This window comes from Chelonoidis abingdonii, chromosome 7, assembly GCF_003597395.2.
Source record: "Chelonoidis abingdonii isolate Lonesome George chromosome 7, CheloAbing_2.0, whole genome shotgun sequence".
Taxonomy (NCBI): domain Eukaryota; kingdom Metazoa; phylum Chordata; order Testudines; family Testudinidae; genus Chelonoidis; species Chelonoidis abingdonii.
In genome coordinates, this window is record NC_133775.1 from 58496774 (window position 1) to 58516536 (window position 19763).

The 19763-nt window shown below is 42.2% G+C and overlaps 1 protein-coding gene across 1 annotated transcript in view; it reads right to left on the reverse strand.

Moving 5' to 3' along the window:
• The window catches only part of AXDND1 (axonemal dynein light chain domain containing 1), a 71225-nt gene that overhangs the window by 27653 nt on the left and 23809 nt on the right, over positions 1 to 19763 (reverse strand). Inside the window, 10 exon segments of the mRNA XM_075067899.1 lie at positions 6969 to 7135; positions 7774 to 7875; positions 10896 to 11010; positions 12852 to 12956; positions 14514 to 14654; positions 15064 to 15185; positions 15977 to 16085; positions 17045 to 17101; positions 18191 to 18273; positions 19174 to 19282. Coding sequence (XP_074924000.1) covers positions 6969 to 7135; positions 7774 to 7875; positions 10896 to 11010; positions 12852 to 12956; positions 14514 to 14654; positions 15064 to 15185; positions 15977 to 16085; positions 17045 to 17101; positions 18191 to 18273; positions 19174 to 19282 — 1110 coding nt within the window.

Sequence of the window (19763 nt, forward strand, 5' to 3'; positions counted from 1 at the left end):
CTATATCAAATGCTTACTAAAGTTTAGGTACCCATCCACCGCTTCTCCCTTATCCACAACTCGTTATCCTATCAAAGAAAGCGATCAGATGGTTTGACACGATTTGTTCTTTACAATCCATGCTGGCTTATCCCTACATCTTACCACCTTCCGGTTTGCAGATGATTTCTTTAATTACTTGCTCCTTATCTTCCCTGCCAGAGTTAAACTAACTGTGCTCGTAGTTTCCGGTTGTTTTTATTTCCCTTTTATAGATGGGCACTATATTTGCCCTTTCCAGTCTTCTGGAATCTCTCCCGTCTCCCATGACTTTCAAGATAATAGCTAGAGGCTCAGATACCTCCTCTATTAACTCCTTGAGTATTCTAGGCATGCTCATCGGGCCCTGGTGACTTGCAGGCATCTAACTTTCTAGGTGATTTTAACTTATTCTTTTTTTATTTTACTTCTGCTAAACCTCCCCCTTCCATAAGCATTTCACTTGTTAGACATTCCTTCAGACTTCTCAGTGAAGATGAAACAAGAGAAGTCAGTTTAAGCATCTCTGCCATTTCACCAAGTTCCAGTTACTGTTTCTCCTCCTCACTGAGCAGTGGCTACCCTGTCCTTGGCTTTCCTCTTGCTCTAATGTATTGATAAAAAGTCTTCTTGTTTCCCTTTATTCCCACAGCTGGTTTGAGCTCATTTTTGCCTTTGCCTTTCTAATCTTCCCCTGCATTCCTGTGTTATTTGCCTTATTCATCCTCTTTGTATACTGACCAGTTTCCATTTTTTTTAATGACTCCTTTATTTTTGTAGGCATGCAAGAAGATCTCATGGTTAAGCCAAGGTGGTCTTTTGCCACATTTTCTATTTTTCCTACCCATCGGAATAGCTTGCTTTTGGGCCCTTAATAGTGTCCCTTTGAAAAACTGCCAACTCTCCTCAGTTGACTGCGAACTTCTGCTTCCAAATGAGGTCTGTGGTTGACTGATCAGTTCGTAACTCTGGTGTGAGTTACAACCAGAATGAATGAGCAAAAGTAAATATATAATGTGTGCACGTGCTGCTCCATGCTATACCCTGTACTTGAAACAGAGGCCTTTTTGCCAAGGAAAGGGTCTTTAGGGCTTCCTCCCCACCACTGACTTACACTCCCTCCCCTAGAATCACAAAAGTGTTTGGAGTCCTGTAGGAAAAAAGATTGCTTCAAGCACAGGAGGAATGGAAGGCAAACAAGTATTGGATGTTTAGTCCTCAGTAAGACTGTGACTGAAACTGACAAAATGCTGTTCTTCACTCATACTGTAATCATCCTGGAAAAAATCTTCTTAAAATAATCATTTTATTCCTATTTTACTTTTTAAATGTGTAGCTCAACAAGTAAGTAGAATGAGAATGATAACCAAGTTAAAGTTACTATGAGAACATTACATTTTACATCTTCTGACTAGTCTCATTTTGTAACCTTGGTGTTCTATTAAAATAAATTTTGGTATTGTACTTATTTGCATTTAAGAATAAAAATTATCAAACAAACAACAAACAAGAGCACTGTCAGACCAGTCAGAGAGTAACCTTTCAGCAAGAAACCTCTGGTTATAAAGTCAGAGGGTGGACTCCTTGGTCCATTTGAAGTCAATGGCAAAACTCCCAGTGCCTTCAGTGAGGTCAGGTTTTCCACCCGACGAATGGGAGGCTATTGGATAAATACAGTAGAACCTCAGAGTTAAGAACACCAGAGTTACAAACTGATCAGTCAACCACAGACCTCATTTGGAAGCACAAGTTCGCAATCAAGCAGCGGCAGAGACCAAAAAAAAGAAAAAAAAAAAGTAAATATAGTACAGTACTGTCTTAAAAATAAACTACTAAAAAAAAGGAAAAGCAGCATTTTTATTTTGCACAGTAAAGTTTCAAAGCCGTATTAAATCAATGGTTTCAGAGCAGCAGCCGTGTTAGTCTGTATCCGCAAAAAGAACAGGAGTACTTGTGGCACCTTAGAGACTAACAAATGCTCAAATAAATTTGTTAGTTTCTCAGGTGCCACATGTACTCCTGTTTTTATTAAATCAATGTTTAGTTATAAACATATGAAAGAACAACTATGATGTTTTGTTTAGAGTTACAGACATTTCAGAATTACAAACAACCTCTATTCCTGAGGAGTTCATAACTCTGAGGTTTACTGTGGTAGGAAGTTTTCTACAATCTGGATTCATAGATAGAAATGGATTTCAGAATTCAATACCTAGGATTTGTTTAAAAAACAAGCCACAGTTATTATTTGAGGACATTGTATTAAAAGTGCTTAGTTGATACTGCATTTTATATTGTTTTCTCTCTACTTTCCCCCTTAAGAAAGACTGTATTGTCCCCGCATTGCCACTGAAGAAGTATTGTTTTGGGGCTTGTCTACACTGGCAAGTTTTTTCGATGAAACTAATGTCAACAAGGAAAAATCAACAAAAGCAAAGTCACCAAAGCGTGTCTACATTTGCTCCCACTGTCAACAGATCATGTCCACATTTGGGGCATCTTTGTCTACAGCGAGAGCAATGGACTGTAGGTATGTATCCCACAGTGCCTGGCGACACCATCCATCACTAAGTGTTATGGGAATGTGAAAACTGAGCAGGGCGCATCCTGGGATGTGCAAAATGTACTGTCATGCCCTGCTTTGTGTCCCACCCTTCCAAAGGTTTCTGGCTTCCTTTTGCACCCTTTTTCCAACTGTCATTCTTTTATAGTGTGCGCCAGCATCTGCAGTAAGAGAGGATAGATCCCACACTTCTCTCCTACGTGCTGTTAGCTGTCGTGAGGACATTGCACATGGCAGCACAGTTACTCTCAGAGTTACTTGCAAAGTTAGCAGAGGATGAATCACAGGCCTCCGAGTGTGATATGGACGGCAGCAACTTATCTGTGCTTTGTGCATTCACAGAGCAGCTGCATACAGTAGATCATCGCTTTTGCGCTAGGGAAACAAGCACTGATTGGTGGGATCGCATTGTCATGCAGGTGTGGGATGACGACCAGTGGGTACAGAACTTTAGGATGCGTAAAGCAACCTTCATGGACCTATGTGTTAAGCTGTCCCTCGAACTGCGACACAAGGACACCAGATTGAGAGCTGCCCTTTCGGTAGAGAAGTGTGTTGCAATCGCTGTGTGGAAGCTGGTGAATCCAGACTGCTACTAGTCAGCTGCAAATCAATTTGGAGTAGGAAAGTCCACTGTTGGGGCTGTATTACTCCAAGTGTGCACAGCAATAAATCGCATCCTGCTGTATAGGACCGTGACTCTGGGAAATGTGCATGAAATAGTGAATGGCTTTGCAGAAATGGGTTTCCCTGACTGTGGCGGGGTGATTGATGGCACACACATTCCAATTTTAGTGCCAGATCACCTTGCCTCTGACTACATCAATAGGAAGGGATACTTCATGGTGTTGCAGGTGCTTGTGGATCACCAGGGGTGTTTCATGTACACCAGTGCAGGCTGGTCTGGAAAGGTACATGATGCACGCATCTTCAGCAACTGTGGCCTGCACAGAAAGCTGCAGGCAGGGACTTTCTTTCCAGACCACAGTTTCACAGTGGGGGATATGGAAATGCCCAAGTAATCCTGGGAGATCCAGCTTACCCCTTATAGCCCTGGCTCATGAAACCTTACACTGGGCACCTGGACAGCATCAAGGAGCATTTTAACAACAGGCTGAGCAGGTACCACATGGTAGTCAAATGCGCCATTGGCCATTTGAAAGCTCGCTGGAGGTGTCTCAATGATAGTATAGACCTTACCAAGTATTTCCATGGTCATAGCCCCATGCTGCATTAAGAATAATCTGTGTGACTCTAAGGGTGAAATGTTTGCTCAGGTGTCGTGTACTGAGGCAGAGCGCTTGGCTGCACAATTTGAACAGCCAGATGCTAGGGCTGTCAGAGGAGCCCAGACAGCTGCTATTAACATTAGAGGCTTTGAGGAACTGCTTTTGACAGTGAGTGGCAGTAACACATGTCTGCTTTGGAGTTGCTTCCCTGGTGCATCCATGTACAATTTTGTGGACCAAGATCTATGCAACACAATGCTTTATAAGCCTGTTCGCGAGAGTGAATTGAACGCTATACGCTTTTGTAGAACACAGATAAAAACGCTGTACCATTAAATACCTTAGCCTTTATTTATTGTTAAAAAGGGTAAAACCTCACAGCTGTGTGTAGCTCCAGCTATCATTGTGCAAGCTGTGAGAAGGGGTGGAGTGATGGGGAAACTCAGGAGTGCTGTGAAAAGGAATGTGTGAGCATGGAGGGAGGAGGCGTTGGCAAAGAATTGTGCATCTGCATGTGCTGCAGTGGCCACTGACCACAGATCTGCTCAGTCTGCAGCTGTATCAAAGGCCCCATCTACACGACGCGTGAAATTCGATTTTAGATACGCAATTTCAGCTACGGGAATAGCGTAGCTGAAATCGAATATCTAAAATCGAGTTACTCACCCGTCTTCACCGCGCCGAATCGATGTGCGCGGCTCGCAAAGTCGAATCCGGAACTCCGTTTGTTTTGGTGGAGTTCCGGAATCGATGTAAGCGCGCTCTGGGTTCGATATATCCCCGTCTAGACGAGACGCGATATATGAACCAGAGCTTTGATTTACAGGCGGTGTGCCGAATGGCGCGTCGTATAGAGTGGCCAAAGACTGGACACCGTCTGTTCCTAACTGTTTATCCACGCTGTCGCTTGCCTGGCAAAAGCAGATTCTTTTTCTTCTGCTTTCGCTCTGGCACCCTTTCCATTCTGGTTGTCTCTCATTGTGCTGCAGCACCTCCCAGAATGTTTTTTTTCCTTGTTTTTTTTTATCTGCAAGCCAGTCCACTAGGATTGTGGTGTGTTATTCAAGTGTACTGAAAGAAGGGAATTGTTATCATCCAGCAAAATGATATTGAAATTTTAGTAGAGGTATTTTCCTAGAAAATACTTTCTCTTGAGACTCTGGCAGGCACACGTATTCGGAACCATCATGTTAGCGTCGGAGTGGGGGAAGGCAGTTGTGCCGCGACGAAAAGGATGGCTGCAGGGAGCTTTCAGGGGACTCTTCTAATTATCCACACTCTTCACAGGGGCCACTGTGGTATCTCATGTTGGGTGACCAGAAAAATAGGGAAAATGCTGAATGTGTGGTTTCACACTGGTCTATATGCAGCTAGCTATTGTGCTGTTTGGTCCAATTCCAGTTGATTGTAATGGAGGTACAACGTTTTCTACAATGGGGAATAAAGGTGCAATTCCTGGAACTGTGGCACGTATTACAGTAGCTTTGGACTTCCAGAGCTTAGTCTGGAGGATCCGACATCGTTTCGATGTCATCTGCACTGTTGGCATGAAGATTTAGCAACAGGGCATGTCCAGTAAGAACACGTACACGTCCCACGTTTAGATTCTAGCAAAGCAACAGCAACTTACCCAGAGTCTCAATGCTTTCTCCCATATGAGACATTTCTGATGTGGAAAAAGATTCATGCTGCCTGCCGAACCGGGCCGATCCTGTTGGGAGGACCAATACTCATTTAGGAAGTCAACTTTTCATCCCCCAGAATTTCAGCTGGCGTTTCCATTTTCTGCTGCCTGGAAGTATCGAGACGGGCTATCGGTGATGGAGGTGGGGTAATTGAGAGATTGACATTCAAGCTCCATTATAGAAGAGCACTCTTAGGTGACAACGGAGTGTGGTTCGGTCTGCTTATGGTACATTGCTCAGCGTTTTATTCTTGCGCTTGTACTGATGCGTGTCCTAATCTCAGCTTTCGCCAAGCCTATAGAAATTTGCCCCATATATTCACTGATTCCTAATGGGTACTTGCACTGACAGACTCTGCTCCACTTATAATGATCAGTATCCAACAACCTTCAGTGAGTCAGCGGAATGTTGGTGGCATAGCGACTATGCTACCTGGGAAGCTCCTCTGGGACCCGGGCGGAATATTGATTAATTCCCGGAGTTGCACAGGGGGTTTGGGGGGGGGGGAATGGCTGCAGGGCAGCAAAGTTCAAACTAGCAGCATGAGAATTGTGGGATACTTTCTGGAGGCCAATAAAATCAAAAAAAACCCTGTAGTGTCTACACTTCATGTTTGTCAACAATAAAGGGAGGAGAAAAGACAAAAGTCTCTCACAGGGATGGAAGTTTTTTGTCGTTAAAAGTTGGCGTTTTGTTTTTTTTAAAAAAGTCACACTGCAGTGTGTATGCTATTGCTGTTTTGTCTCCAAAAGCCAGTTTTTGCTGATAAAACTTGCCAGTGTAGACAAGCCCTTAGTGTGTATTAGCACTTGGGCTGTAGTATAGTCCTTCCAGTAGACAGGATCTATTATTTCTTTTTTCCCTTTATTTAGAGACAATCATCCTTTATCCTTGTCATTATTATTATTCATTACATGCATTGTGGAAGGCCCAGGAGCCCCAGTCATGAACCAGGACCTCATTGTACTCGGCATTGAAAAAACACAGCACAAATAGATGGTCTAAAAACCTTACAAGCTACACTGCCTCTGAGGTGGTGGATGTTATCTTGAATGCCTGTATTTTAGTAATGTTTCATCTTAGGTGATCATTTCTCCCCATTTGCTTCAAAATCCTCATGGTAACAAACAAACAGATCTCATAGTTTACTGTGAAATCTTTTGTTTTCTGCTCTTCGGGGCGAGTAAGACAGAATTATTGCAGAAGGCATGAACAGAAGTCTACATCACCATACTGGAGCTGACAGATTTCAACTGTGGACAAGGTTTTCAAAATAAACAGATGTCAAACCTAACAGAACAATGGTAAGGTGTATGCAGCTTGCACCCAGTGAGCCAAATCCTCCAACTAATGGTGGTTTTGCCTGAATACGGGCTGCCAGGTTTGGTGTACTGCAATTTTCTGTCACATAAAAGTGGTGGAGGTAGCTAGTGTACCACTGCCTAAATTAAACAGTAACTCCTGGACACTCACAAAACATTGTCCTGGAAGTACTGCATCCACTTGGTGAGGCCATCCTGAACCATTCGCAACTTCTCCCTGCTGGAGTTTTCAGCATGTTCCACTTCAATTCCAATGCGGTTCAACAGCTCCCTGAACTGCTCAGTCATCTCCTGCAAATCGGAAAGGTCTGCTGTGTCCTGTGTGCATCACAAGAAAGAATGGGAGAGCCATAAGACAAGGGACCTTCCATTTCACTGGGATCAGAACAATGACCACTCAGATGTCTGAAGAAGTACCCACTTCACAGACTGCTAGCTGGAAAATGTTCTGCAGTTCCACAGCATACACAATGACCTTGGAAGCTGGACATTTCACTAGTGGCATTAGGACTGAGGCACACATGACTCAGTTCAGCACCGGAGTTTTGTATTTGTGCTGAAACATCAGAAGGCAAATGTGCCGGGCCAGCACTGTTGAGGATACAATTACACTAGCATTGATTTGGCTTGGTCTTCTGAGGATGAACAGAGGGAGCAAAGTAGGAAAAGCCATGAAGAGAAGGGAAAACAGAGAGATGAAGAAAGTTGAGGACAGAGCGATGGGAGAGGAGAAAAAAGGAACAGCAGGGAGAGGAACAGAGAGAAAGAGAAAGGGGGAGATAGAGAACCTATTCAAACCATACCATTCATTCAAACCTGAGCCAAAACTTTAAAGTTCAAATAGTAACTGGGAAACATGAAATTCTGCACTGAGACAGATGGACCCTGCACAGACACAAGCTCTTCAAACATAGCCTTCTCCACACCACAGTCATACATCACAAACAGGACTCTACCTGTGATCCCAGAAGCACTATGAAGTGTTTGATGACTTTGGTCCATGCCTTTTCACTAACATAGAGCTTGCGAGACAACGTGAGCTGGTTTCTTTCGATCACCTGCAAGGAACACAGTTACTTATACCGGCTTTTTTGGGAGTGGTGAGAAGGTTAGAGAACAACTCAGGAGATAACTGACCCAAGCTCCACTGTGTAAGAAACGTACCCTGAAAAGCTGACTTCACACTAGCACTCTCTAAGCTGTAAGAGACTATTGGCAGAGCTGTGACAGGATTTACAGGGCCAGGACAGGTAACCTTCTGCCTTCCTGTGACCAGTCCCCTACAGTGACCCCACATCTCCAGAGAGGCCGCTATCTCTTCTAGCCCTGCCTCCCCTACTGTAGGACTCACCCTCTCACCTTGACTCTGTTTCTCATCAATGTTTGCCCTTGCTTTTCCTTGCCTCTGCTCCCCGCTTGGGGTTACTCCTCCCATTTGCTGCTCCCCTCATATATCTGCCCCATCTCATTTTTCTTTCAAACATCCCTCATCTAATTTTGCAGTTGTTCTCAGTCCTTTTCCCTTGGCTCTCTCCAATTTTTTCACTACCCTGTCTCTGCCCCTCACTGTTTTAGCCCCCTGTTCCATTGTTGCCTCTTTTTGCCCTGTCTGGCTTATCAAGTGGCTCAGGACGGCCCAGGGCTGCCCTTCTGCTGTCACAGTGAGTGCTCGTTGTGTCTTCCCAACACCTGCTCCTGGCTGACTCCCCACTGGAGCAGGTGGCACTAGTGTGAACTAATCCTGTTGCACATATTATTGCTAGGTACTGTACTCAAACACTGGCAGACCGTCCCTGTCCAAAGTGGTTGGTGAGTACTGACCCCCCACAGCATACAAGAGGGGCATCAACCATTTCAACCCTGACTCATGGCATAAGAAAGGGCCAGGAAATATAGACCAGTCTCTTACCAGCACTGCTGCGCATCACACACATCCTGCTGTGCAGACCCATTGAGAAGCCCACCTTCCACTGAAAACCCAGGCCCTGGACAACTGTCTCCCCTCATCACCAGACACATGACAGCCTTGCTATCTGGAGCGAAAGATCTGAATAGACGTTGCTGTCACAGGCCTCACAGAGAACAGTTTGTAGAACAGAACTCCATAAAAAATGGCTACCTAAGTGCCAATGGCCACCATAGTGAATAAATGAACAGCATGCGACAACAGCAGAACCAAAGTATGTGGTAAAGCCACCTACTGTCATTGGTTTGATCCACAATCTAACAATCCAAGAACACTCCTTGAGGAGGAGAGAACTTCCTTACCACACTACCTCACTTGAGCTTAAACGCCAGCAGGAACCTCCTTAGAATGCTTCACTGTGTGATGAAGGATGGCCAAAGCCCAACATATCCCAGCTAGTAGGGATGGAGATTTAAAGGACTGCTCAGTAACTTTTGGCTTTTATTCCACATGATATGCAAGGTATCCGAGTATTTTATAAGTAACAATGGTGAGCCCATGCTCGATTACATCCCAGCAGATGGCTCCTGTATGTAAAAGCGGCAGTAGACCAACTAAAGGCCATGGTTTGAAGCTTAGTGGAGCTCTCTGGAAGGCAATAACTTTGGTCAAATAACAATGGACTGTAAATTTGCATTAACTTACTCAAATTCAGGCACAAACTATCAGGCGTGACAGACCCAGGCCAGTGGGGTGCAGGAGTCTGGTAGAGGGCAAATATACTGGTCACTGGGTGAGTAGTTTTCTGTTCCCTGAGTGACCAGAGCAGGGTCTGCACTAGAGTAGTCAGGAACTTGCTAGAAACCCTCAAGGGCAGACAGGCTGATTGAACACCTGCAGCCAATCAAGGCAGGCTAATCAGGCACCTGGGTTGTAAAGGAGCTCTCTCCAGTCAGATGGGAGAAGCCAGAGAGAGAAGTGCGTGTGAGGAGCTGGAGCAAGAGACACAAGGAGCTGAGCTGAGAGGGGTGTGCTGCTGGAGGACTAAGGTGTACAAGCGTTATCAGACACCAGAGGAAGGTCCTGTGGTGAGGATAAAAAGGTTGGAGGAGGCCTTGGGAAGTAGCCCGGGTGTAGCTGTTATGTAGCTGCTACAAGAGGCACTATAGACACCTGCAAACCATGGGCCCTGGGCTGGAACACGGAGTAGAGGCGGGCCCTGGGTTCCCCCCAACCTCCACTCCTGATCAGACACAGGATGAGTTGATCCAGACTGTGGGGGAGATCACTGAGGTGAGCAAATCTGCCAATAGCGCAGACCCACCAAGGTAGAGGAGGACTTTGTCATACAGGATAATGTGCCTTTTAAAGTTAAACTGTAATAGAAACCACATATGGCATTATTGATAGTACCACATATATCAAAAATATCTGTACCATATTTCCATGTTGTATTTCTTCGTAAAAATAGTCTCAAGAGATGAAGTAAGGTACTACCCAGGATGAGCAAAAGATGAAGGAAATCTGGACATTAATATCTTTAAAAGGAAAAATATCAAAAGGAAATGTAAACATATCAAGCCATCTCCAATAACTCTGAACAGATGTACTTTGAAGGACTAATAATGTTGCTCATGGAAACTCAGAGAGCCAAAAAAAAAATGTGTTCCCACTCTGTTTCTGCAGAACTAATGCTGCCTATTCTAAGGAACAACCTGAAAACTACCAGACACTCCAGAAGTTCTCACAGCAAATGTTTAACTTGAATGGATAAAATAAGAGACCACCAATGTGGACACAGTAGAAAAAGAAGTAAAATATAGTCTGAAATTACAGAAAAGTCTAGGAATCTGGGTTGATAATCTAAACTTTGAGAAATGTCAAGAAAGCATTTTATGACACTATTTCTGGAAAAACACAAGCCACTCTCTGATTTCAAATGAAATCCTCTGACTGAGCCTGAGATTAGCACCAGAAAAGCAATATATATCTGTCAGTCTTCCACAGTTACAAAGGGCCAAAAAGCAGTAGTCCCTGGGAAAAGCCGTCTTGCAGGTCTGGAGCACAAGATTTCAGTTAATAAAACCTTTGGAAATCCTGGAGCAGGAGTTTTAGTTACAAATGGTTTGTATCTGCAGTAAGGCGTGTCCTCCATGTGCTGTCTGTACCTACCTTCATTGCCAGGTCATATGTAGTGAGCTCCAGATTCTTTTTCTGGGTTAACTGGAGCAGCGGATCCAAGCTCGCTCTTTGTTAACTCATACAACTCACGATTTCTTCTACAAGACTAGAGAAGAGACAGAGAGACAAGGTGTGGTGAGGTAATACAGATCTTTTATGGACCAATTTCTGGCGAGAAGACATGCTAAAGGCAAGGGGAACAGATTGTTTAGCATAGTTATTACTTAATTTATTACAATTTAATCGGAGTATCTTCCCAGACCTAGAAGAAGCTCTGGTGGCTCCAAAGCTGTTCTATCTCACCAACAAAAGGTGTCTAATAAAAGATATTACTCACCCATCTTGTTTCTCTAATATCCTGAGACTGATATGCTACAATTACACTGCATAGAAGATGACGGAGGTACACTACTGGAATCCACATCCCTCCTCCTAACTAGTTTTTTATCTTTCCACAGCTCCAAACATTTCTCAAATACTGCTTCGCCACATCCTTTCCTCAATTACCACTCTACGGCCTGCAATCTAACGCTCCTTTCCCTGAATCCCAAATAAGCCCTGTCATAAACAGATAATTAAGGGTTAATGTCTCTTTACTTGTAAACGGTTAAGAAGCTCAGTAAACCTGGCTGACACCTGACCAAGACCAATCAAGCAAAGATACTTTCAAATCTGGTGGAGGAGTCTTTGTTTGATTGCTTTTTTGTTTTGTTGTTGTTCGCTCTCGGGACTGAGAGGGACAGGAATCAATCAGTCTCTCAAATCTGTCTAGATCAGTCTCTCATGTTCAAACTTGTAATAATTAGCCAGCAAGGCGTGTTATCTTAGTTTGTTTTCTCAACTTGTAAGTTTCTTTTTGCTGGAAGGATTTTTACCTCTGTTTGCTGTAACTTTGAATCTAAGGCTAGAGGGGTTTCCTCTAGGCTATGAATCTGAGTACTCTGTAAAGTATTTTCCATCCTGATTTTACAGAGATGATTTACTTTTCTTTCTTTATTAAAAGCTTTCTTTTTAAGAACCTGATTGATTTTCCTTGTTTTAAAATCCAAGGGATTGGATCTGCGACTCACCAGGATTGGTGGGGAAGAAAGGGGATGGTTAATTTCTCCTTGTTTTAAGATCCAAGGGGTTTGATCTGTGTCACCAGGGAATTGGTGAGTCCCTCAAGGCAACCAGGGAGGAAAGTTTGTGGGGGACAGGGAGTGCGCCAGACACTGAATTTCTGGCTGGTGGCAGTGTTACCAGATCTAAGCTAGTAATTAAGCTTAGAAGTGTTCATGCAGGTCCCCACATTTGTACTCTAAAGTTCAAAGTGGGGGAAAAAAACCTTGACAATCCCTTTCACTGATATTCCCACTGTGAGTTCCCAACAAGTCTGGAGACAAGTCTGTGCTGGGCTTTGGCTGACTGTTCTATTCATAATGCAACCTTCCCTAGGTCAGGTGTTTCAGAACTCAATGCAGGAGTCTGACACACTCTGCACCAGTTGGCCACTCAGAGATTGAGGTCTGTGATGTTTTTTGCAGACTGTCAACAGACAGGGAACTCAGAACTGGGAGGACAAGGAGGGGGCAGTACTTACTAAAAATCATTAAAATATGAAAATACACAGACAACAAATACAAAGGACTTTTAATGGTTAAAACTTGAAACATTAAAACAACTTCTCCCTTTGAGAAATTTGGCACTATTAGAGAAATTTCTGTGCAGTATACTGAGTTGGATATACTGCACAGAAATAACCAGTTTCCTATACAGAGAGAGAAATCAATATTCCACGCCCCCTCTACAATGCCCTAAAGAGAGAGAAATCAGTGTGCCACATCCTTTCCCACAGAGAGTAAACACTGGACCACATCACCTATGAGACAATACAAGAAATATGTGCTTTGCCTTCAACTCAAAGACACCATATGCTCCAACCTTCCCTGGGCTGAAGGAACTCACTTTGCATTCAGCTCAGCATCCCGCACTGCATCAGCCAGCTCCTCATGGGCCCGTTCTGCTTCTCTCGTCACCCTGACGTCATGTTCCCGGACCTCGCATAGCTCACTGGAATAGCACAGAACAGTCATTTCACAGCCTGCTGCAATCAGAACAATTCAGAGTCAACTTACCAATCTCAATCTAGAGTGCCCTTAGCTGTCCTGTGTGTTTCCCTTCTGCAAACAGTCCATCATCTCATCTTAAAGGATCTTTATGTCCTTCCAGTGCACACAAAACTCTATGGTCTTCTTGTGCACACATTTTGCTTAAAGCTCTCCCTCTGCAGACAGCTTTGCATAACATTTCAAACAAGATGGATGGATTTTAATCATGATTGAAATTAGCAAGAAGAAAACCTTGATTTAAATCATCAACTTTAATCATGCTTTGTATTAGTACTTTTTAGTTATTTTCCTAAAGAAAGGTTGATTCTCATTGATTGGTAACAGAAAACATATTGATTTGCAACTAAATATAGTCCTTACACTAAGTTTAGTGCTTCATTTTGCAAACAAGGAAGATACACCATACCTATACACATTTAAGCAATAATATAGCTTACCGTACATTTATTCTGATTCTTAGCTTTCCATTTTTAAAGTTAGAAATGGTGAATAATGCATTTCGTATTTACTAGATGATGATTAATTATTTACTTGTGATTTGTGTCAAACTCTGTACTGATGGAAATTCAAATTCAATTAAAAATGCACCAAAACAGCATTCTATTTATTAATTAAAACTATTTAAAATATGTTGAAATAGGCCAAAAAAATCAAAAAGTTTATCAAAATACGTTTTGCATTTAAAATTAACCAATGTATTAAACAAAGACAGTATTATTTGTATTTAATGAATTGAACTGACTGTTTCTGGTCACTAGGTCCTTCAACATTTTAGAACTAGTAAATCTCATCCTCCCACACCTAGTTTTTATTCATAGCTTGGAAGAGGAAAACAAGCTTTCCTGATTTTTCAACTCCCAAGTGGTTTTTTAACTTTGAATGAACTAGTCATTGAACTGAACTACCCGAATAAACTAAAATGAAGAAAATATTCTCTCTGAACAAGCAGAAAAGGCTACTGCTGTCAAAAGCTAATTTAACACTTCATACTTTGGTTCTAGATGCCTAGAAATGACTACCATCAGTTCAATGGTTTGACATTCTTTAAAATTTGGCAGCAAATATTCACTACTTAATATTTTTTGCATTCAATTTAAATGATTTAAATAGACAATAATTCACTTAGGTCTTAACATAGGCTATCATTTTTTCAAATTTATTTTTAAATAGGTTCATTTTTCAATTCAATTTAAAGAAAGTTCAATTTAAATTTAAAACAAATGTGAGGTTTTTATTTTTTTAAATAATCACTGATTGTTATCCACTCTGATTTGAAGAAAGGGAAGAGACTTTGCTGCCATCCTATGCTACAGTTCTACAGGATTGGTACTAAGAATGTGGGGAGAAAGCTTTGCATAAGAGGTAAGACAGTTATGAGATGGTTAATTTGCTCTGACCCACAGCATATAACATGGGAGCAGAAACAATGGACAAGCAGCACGCCCAACAAATCTACTGTACAGAAAGTAGATTTCTGAGGATCAGTCATGATTCAGACCTGGTCAGCTGTCCAACAGATTCCTTGAAGTTGTATAACTCTTCTGTAATGTGCCTGTCCATTACTCGTTGTGCCATCATTTCTTTGTAAAGGTTTCTCATCTGTTGGGGGATTCGATCCAGCAGATTCACATACCTCTGCCTGTAACAGATAGAGACAGTAAACTGGCAAAATTGTCTTCCCTGTCTGAGAATCACATCTGCTAATCCAGTATCTAATAGAAGAGTTCTCTTTTCACTGAGTATGGAAATTTCTATAATATAAACTTCCTAGCATTTGAAGCCAGGATTTTAACATTCTAGGATTATTCAGTTGTGCCAAATACAGGATCTGTGAAAGAATGGTGTAAGAACCTTTATCACAAAGAAGCTCTCAGCTATCCTACTCACAGCTTCTCCCACTAGACATCACTTATAGAGAACAGGGCAGTGGTGCGGAGGAGAGTGACAGTTAATTATTCTTAACATTCCCAGAGGCAACATGGTTTTATGAAATACCAGGCAAGTCAGAACACAGCCATAATCTGAAAGAGAACTCTGTGAATTCTCACCTAAGCTTAGAAAGCAGTTCTCCTCTCTCTGCACAATCCACACTGACCTGTCGAATCAGCTCATGGAACACTATGTTGTAAATGTTCTGCTCTGTCTTCAACACCTCCAATACATTGTGCAACTGGCAAAAAACAAAACCAGGATATTTGCAGGCTCTCTCAAGGAATTTACTCCTTGACAGCAATGACTTTGGGATGAAGGAATCCTGGACAAAGTTTGGTTTTAAAAAACAAAACCCTTGTGATAGATTTCTTTTTCAGAAGAAAATGGTAATGCAGAGTGAACTGGAGAAGGAGTCATTGTGCATGAGTTCAGTAGTATGGTTTTCAAAAGTGCTCAGAACTGGCCTAACTCTGCTCCCATCAAAGTCGATGGGAGCCTTCTGTTAACTCCAATGGGAACAGTTAGGCAGATACTGAGTGCTTTTTAATGTCTCACCTTCTATGTCCAAATCTGCCCCATTTCTGTACATGGAAAGCCTGAAGACAGCCCTAAGATAGGGAGAGTCTCTGACATCTTATTTCAAGCCTGGACAGGCTTCTGAAGGCCCAGTATTTAACATCTCCAGTCAATTTGCATCAGTAGTGTAGTCACAATCAGGAGATTGGGAATCTGCTGCTTTAATTCTTTCACACTAGCCATTCAAAACACATCCCGTTGGCAACATTTGCACCAAGAAAGTCCAACACTAATGCCCTGGAGCCAACCTGTCAGTCTTCATAAATCAGACCAAATCCCAAGAGGGTACCCTCAACAAGGAACAGTCTCCATTAGTAGTACCAGGATGAGAAGCAAGATCCACAGTAGCATATAGCATTAGAATTAAACAACTGGGATACCCCTTAAATATTGCAGGGGATAAACTCTAGTGTAGAGGAGATATTATTTCTCAGGATTTTTACAAGACATTACCTGCGAAGGTCCTGTTATCCCAATTTGCTCATCATCTATTCCAGCCTTCTCCAGCATGGTGTCCATCACCTTCATCAGCTGGATGACCTCTAATCTCCCAGATGGTTTCCTAAAATTCCATGGTAGAAAAGAAGTGCCATTAGTTTTGTCATAAATAGATAGCTAAGGGTTAATGTTTCTTTCACCTGTAAAGGGTTAACAAAGGAAACCAAACACCTGACCAGAGGACCAATCAGGAAACCGGATTTTTAAAAGCTCAGGGATGGAATGTTTGGGTCTGTGTCTTTTGTCTGGCTCTCAGCTATGAGAGGGGTTTTCTATCTCAAGCTTCTATCTTCAGTTTCAAAGTTGTGAGTACAAAGATAGAAAAACAATAGCTGTTATTTTTTTTGGTGTATTTACTGGTGTGTAGTTGCTGAATGTTTAAATTGTATCTCTTTTTGAATAAGGCTTTATTTATTTTTTCTTTTAAGCATTGATCCTGTATTATTGTCACCTTGATACAGAGAATATTTTATGTCTTTTTCTTTCTTTTCTTATATAAGCTTTCTTTTTAAAACCTGTTTGAGTTTCTCTGGGTAGGCTAGGAACAAAGGGAGGGCAAAATCTCTTTGTGTTAGCTTGACTAAGTTTGAATCTGCATAGCCTCAGGGAAGAAGGAGGGGGAAGGTAAATTGCCTTCTCTGTTTTGCATTCAAGGAGGTTAAGTACAGTATCGCCCAGGATAACCCGGGAGGGAAAGCTGGGATGAGATAACGAGGAGACAAGGGAGGAGGTTGTTTTCCCTTTGGTGTGAGACTCAGAGCCTCTGAGTCTTGGGGTCCCCCAGGGAAGGTTTTGGGGAGACCAGAGTGAGCCAAGACACTGGAATTTTTGGCTGGTGGCAGCGATATCAGATCTAAGCTGGCAATTAAGCTTAGAGGGTTCATGCTTCTCAGTTTATGAACGCTAAGTAATCTGAGTAGGAAGCTATGACAAGTTTATATAAAATGTTATAAGGTATTACATAGAAATTAAATACATACTGTCACTTTTTCTAATAGCAACATGGTGCAGGGCAGTACTCACATGGATGGGAATAGCCGCAGTCTATTTTCACTATCTTCAAGTAGAGTTGTGTATTTACTGTAAAACAAACATAAATTTTAAAACCTGCCTCAGACAATATTCTGGCTTCGCTGTGGAATTCAGGACTGCCTCAAAGGTGCTGTATAGAATGTAAGCTCTGTGAGGAAGGGACTGCCCCTTTGTTCTGTGTTTGTACAACACATAGCACAATGGATTTCTGGTGCATGTCGGGGGTGCTACCATAATACAAATAAATAAAAAAGTATAACACACAATACTAATATTATTATTATTATTACTTATATTAACATTATATATTCTGCCACTCAGAAGTCTGGGATTTAATTCCTAATCTCAATCTTGTATTCCCTGATGGAGAAAGAAGGAACAGAATACGAGACTCCAACAAATTTAAGGCATGGTGTTGAGGGTTTAAAAGGACTCTCTCTAGAATTCTTTGGTCAAGGTTTGGTGAACTCAATTCAAGCCTCACAGCCAGGAGGACTGAAAGGTGGAAAACCTGAGGATGTAGCTTCAGGATTTCAACTGTGGCACCAAAGATCCACTATGTAGGATGAGAGAATCTTTCTAGCTTTATTGCAGAATGCAGTTCTAAAAGGTAGATAGAGTGTAAAAAGACAGACACATTCCAATTAAACTCATACAAAAGCCAACAAAGACTTTGAGGAGTCTCTCAGCATTGCCCTCAAATGACAGGACTCGATGATCTCTTGAGGACCCTTCCAGTCCTATATGTCTGTAATTCTGTGGTCTCGTTAGATTTCTACTGCCACATTCAGACCCAACCAGAAATACATTTGACAGCCCAGTTCTTGAGAGGTAGTCAGAGGAACAAAAAAAAAAAGAGAGGTTTGGCCCTCGTTAGCCATCACACAGCAATGGATGCAAGGGCATTGCTCAGACAGCTCTGCAGGGGCAGGTGTTGCCTGACATCTCTTCTGCAGCCGTTTTTCTAGATATGCTGTTAACACAACTGCTAAACCACACTTTCTATACTTTTCACCCCTTGATTAGGTTGCATATATTTGGCCAGTGTTCTTGGCCTTGTTACCTTGCCCCACTCTATAGTGCAAGGCAGGCCATTAAACCTTGAGGAGAATTCTCTGAAACCATACAAGCACTCACTCATCATAATACTCCAAGCCCAGGACTCCTTTGTTCTTCACAATGTGAAATTCTTCAGGGACAAGGCTATCTGCTGCACTTGTCTGTGAAGGACAGAACGGAAACATCAAAACACGAAATGCATCGGTAAAAGCTGCGCACAAACCCCCACTGTCCCTAGAAGGGATATTTGTTGTGGTTGCTTAGAGAGCAAGCCTTATGCAGAAGCTTTCTGTACTGATTTCCCATTTCTCCATGTATGAATTCAGAACCTAGATGATTGGTGCACTTCACAAATCTAAAATAAATGTAAATTAATGACATAAAATAAATGTGTGTCTGAATTCCAGCTGTCATATGGGAGGTTTTCTGCTGCTGAAGAAATTGTATAGCCACCAAAAAGGCAGTGAGTTATTAGATCAAAGGGCAACAGATTAAAAGACTGTGCTGGGTGGGAAATCAGGCCTAAATCCAACACAGACCAACATCAGCCAAACTCTCACAGAGTTAGAGCAATGCAGAGTGCAAATGAAAATTCACCCCTAAATCTAAACCTAAAGCTGGTTCAAATTTAAAATCTTTATAGCCACACCAAAATGGAAAAGTTCAAAATAGAAGCACAGCATTCTGTAGTGATGCCTGCAAGACAGCTGTGCCCCCCCCCCCCCCTTACAGTTAGTGTGGCTATATTATTGATTAAAACAATTATGGCTGGAAAAAGCTAGACCTGATAGAGTTTGAACTGAAATCCCACAAAACCAGAGCTCTTGCACCATTCTCTGCAGGCACTCCAGCTGAGACAGGCTGAAAGGGAGTAGCTGAATTACACTTCCCACCATTCCCACAGTGACTATTATTATGAATATCTTGCTCTTAAACATACATTAATACCGGGAAAGGTAAAGAAGAATCAGGAGGGTTTGAGACTGGTGAAGAAATCTTTTGATCGCTATGTTCAAGGGCTCAAATGAAATGAGAAAGATTTATCAAACTTTAGCACTCACAGCACTAGTCGTGGATGAATCATAACGATGTGGTTCAGCTAAAGGGCTTGCTGGAGACATCTTTTGTCCATCTTCTTTTCCAGCTATGTCATATAGAAATGAGACATCCCTGAGGAAATAGAGGAAAGTGCTTGCTCATTGAGCTCATCACCAGGCACTCCACTTCTCTCCTAATGCTAATCACAATCTAAGGGGGGATTATGCTGTGCATCCTGATGAAGGCTATACCTGGAATCTTGTCACACTTGGCCAATGAAGGGTGACACAGTGATATTTTTAGCCATCTTAATCATTTCATTGAAGTTGAATCTGCCAGGAACTACTGTCTGCAATAACACTGATCAGGGGGTTGCTTTTCAGCCTCGTTGCCACTAATGTGCCAAAATATGTGTGCGTGTAATTTCTGGTAAGGACAGCATATGATTGGAACATTTTCACTTCCCTGGCATGACTAATACAACGTTAAATTACAAGGAGCTGCCACAAGGCTATAGGAGATCTGCATCCTCTTCCAAATCTATTAAAGACAGGCAGGGCTTCCTCACAGCAATCCTGGATTATATATATGTGTGAGACTTAACTCCTGTGGA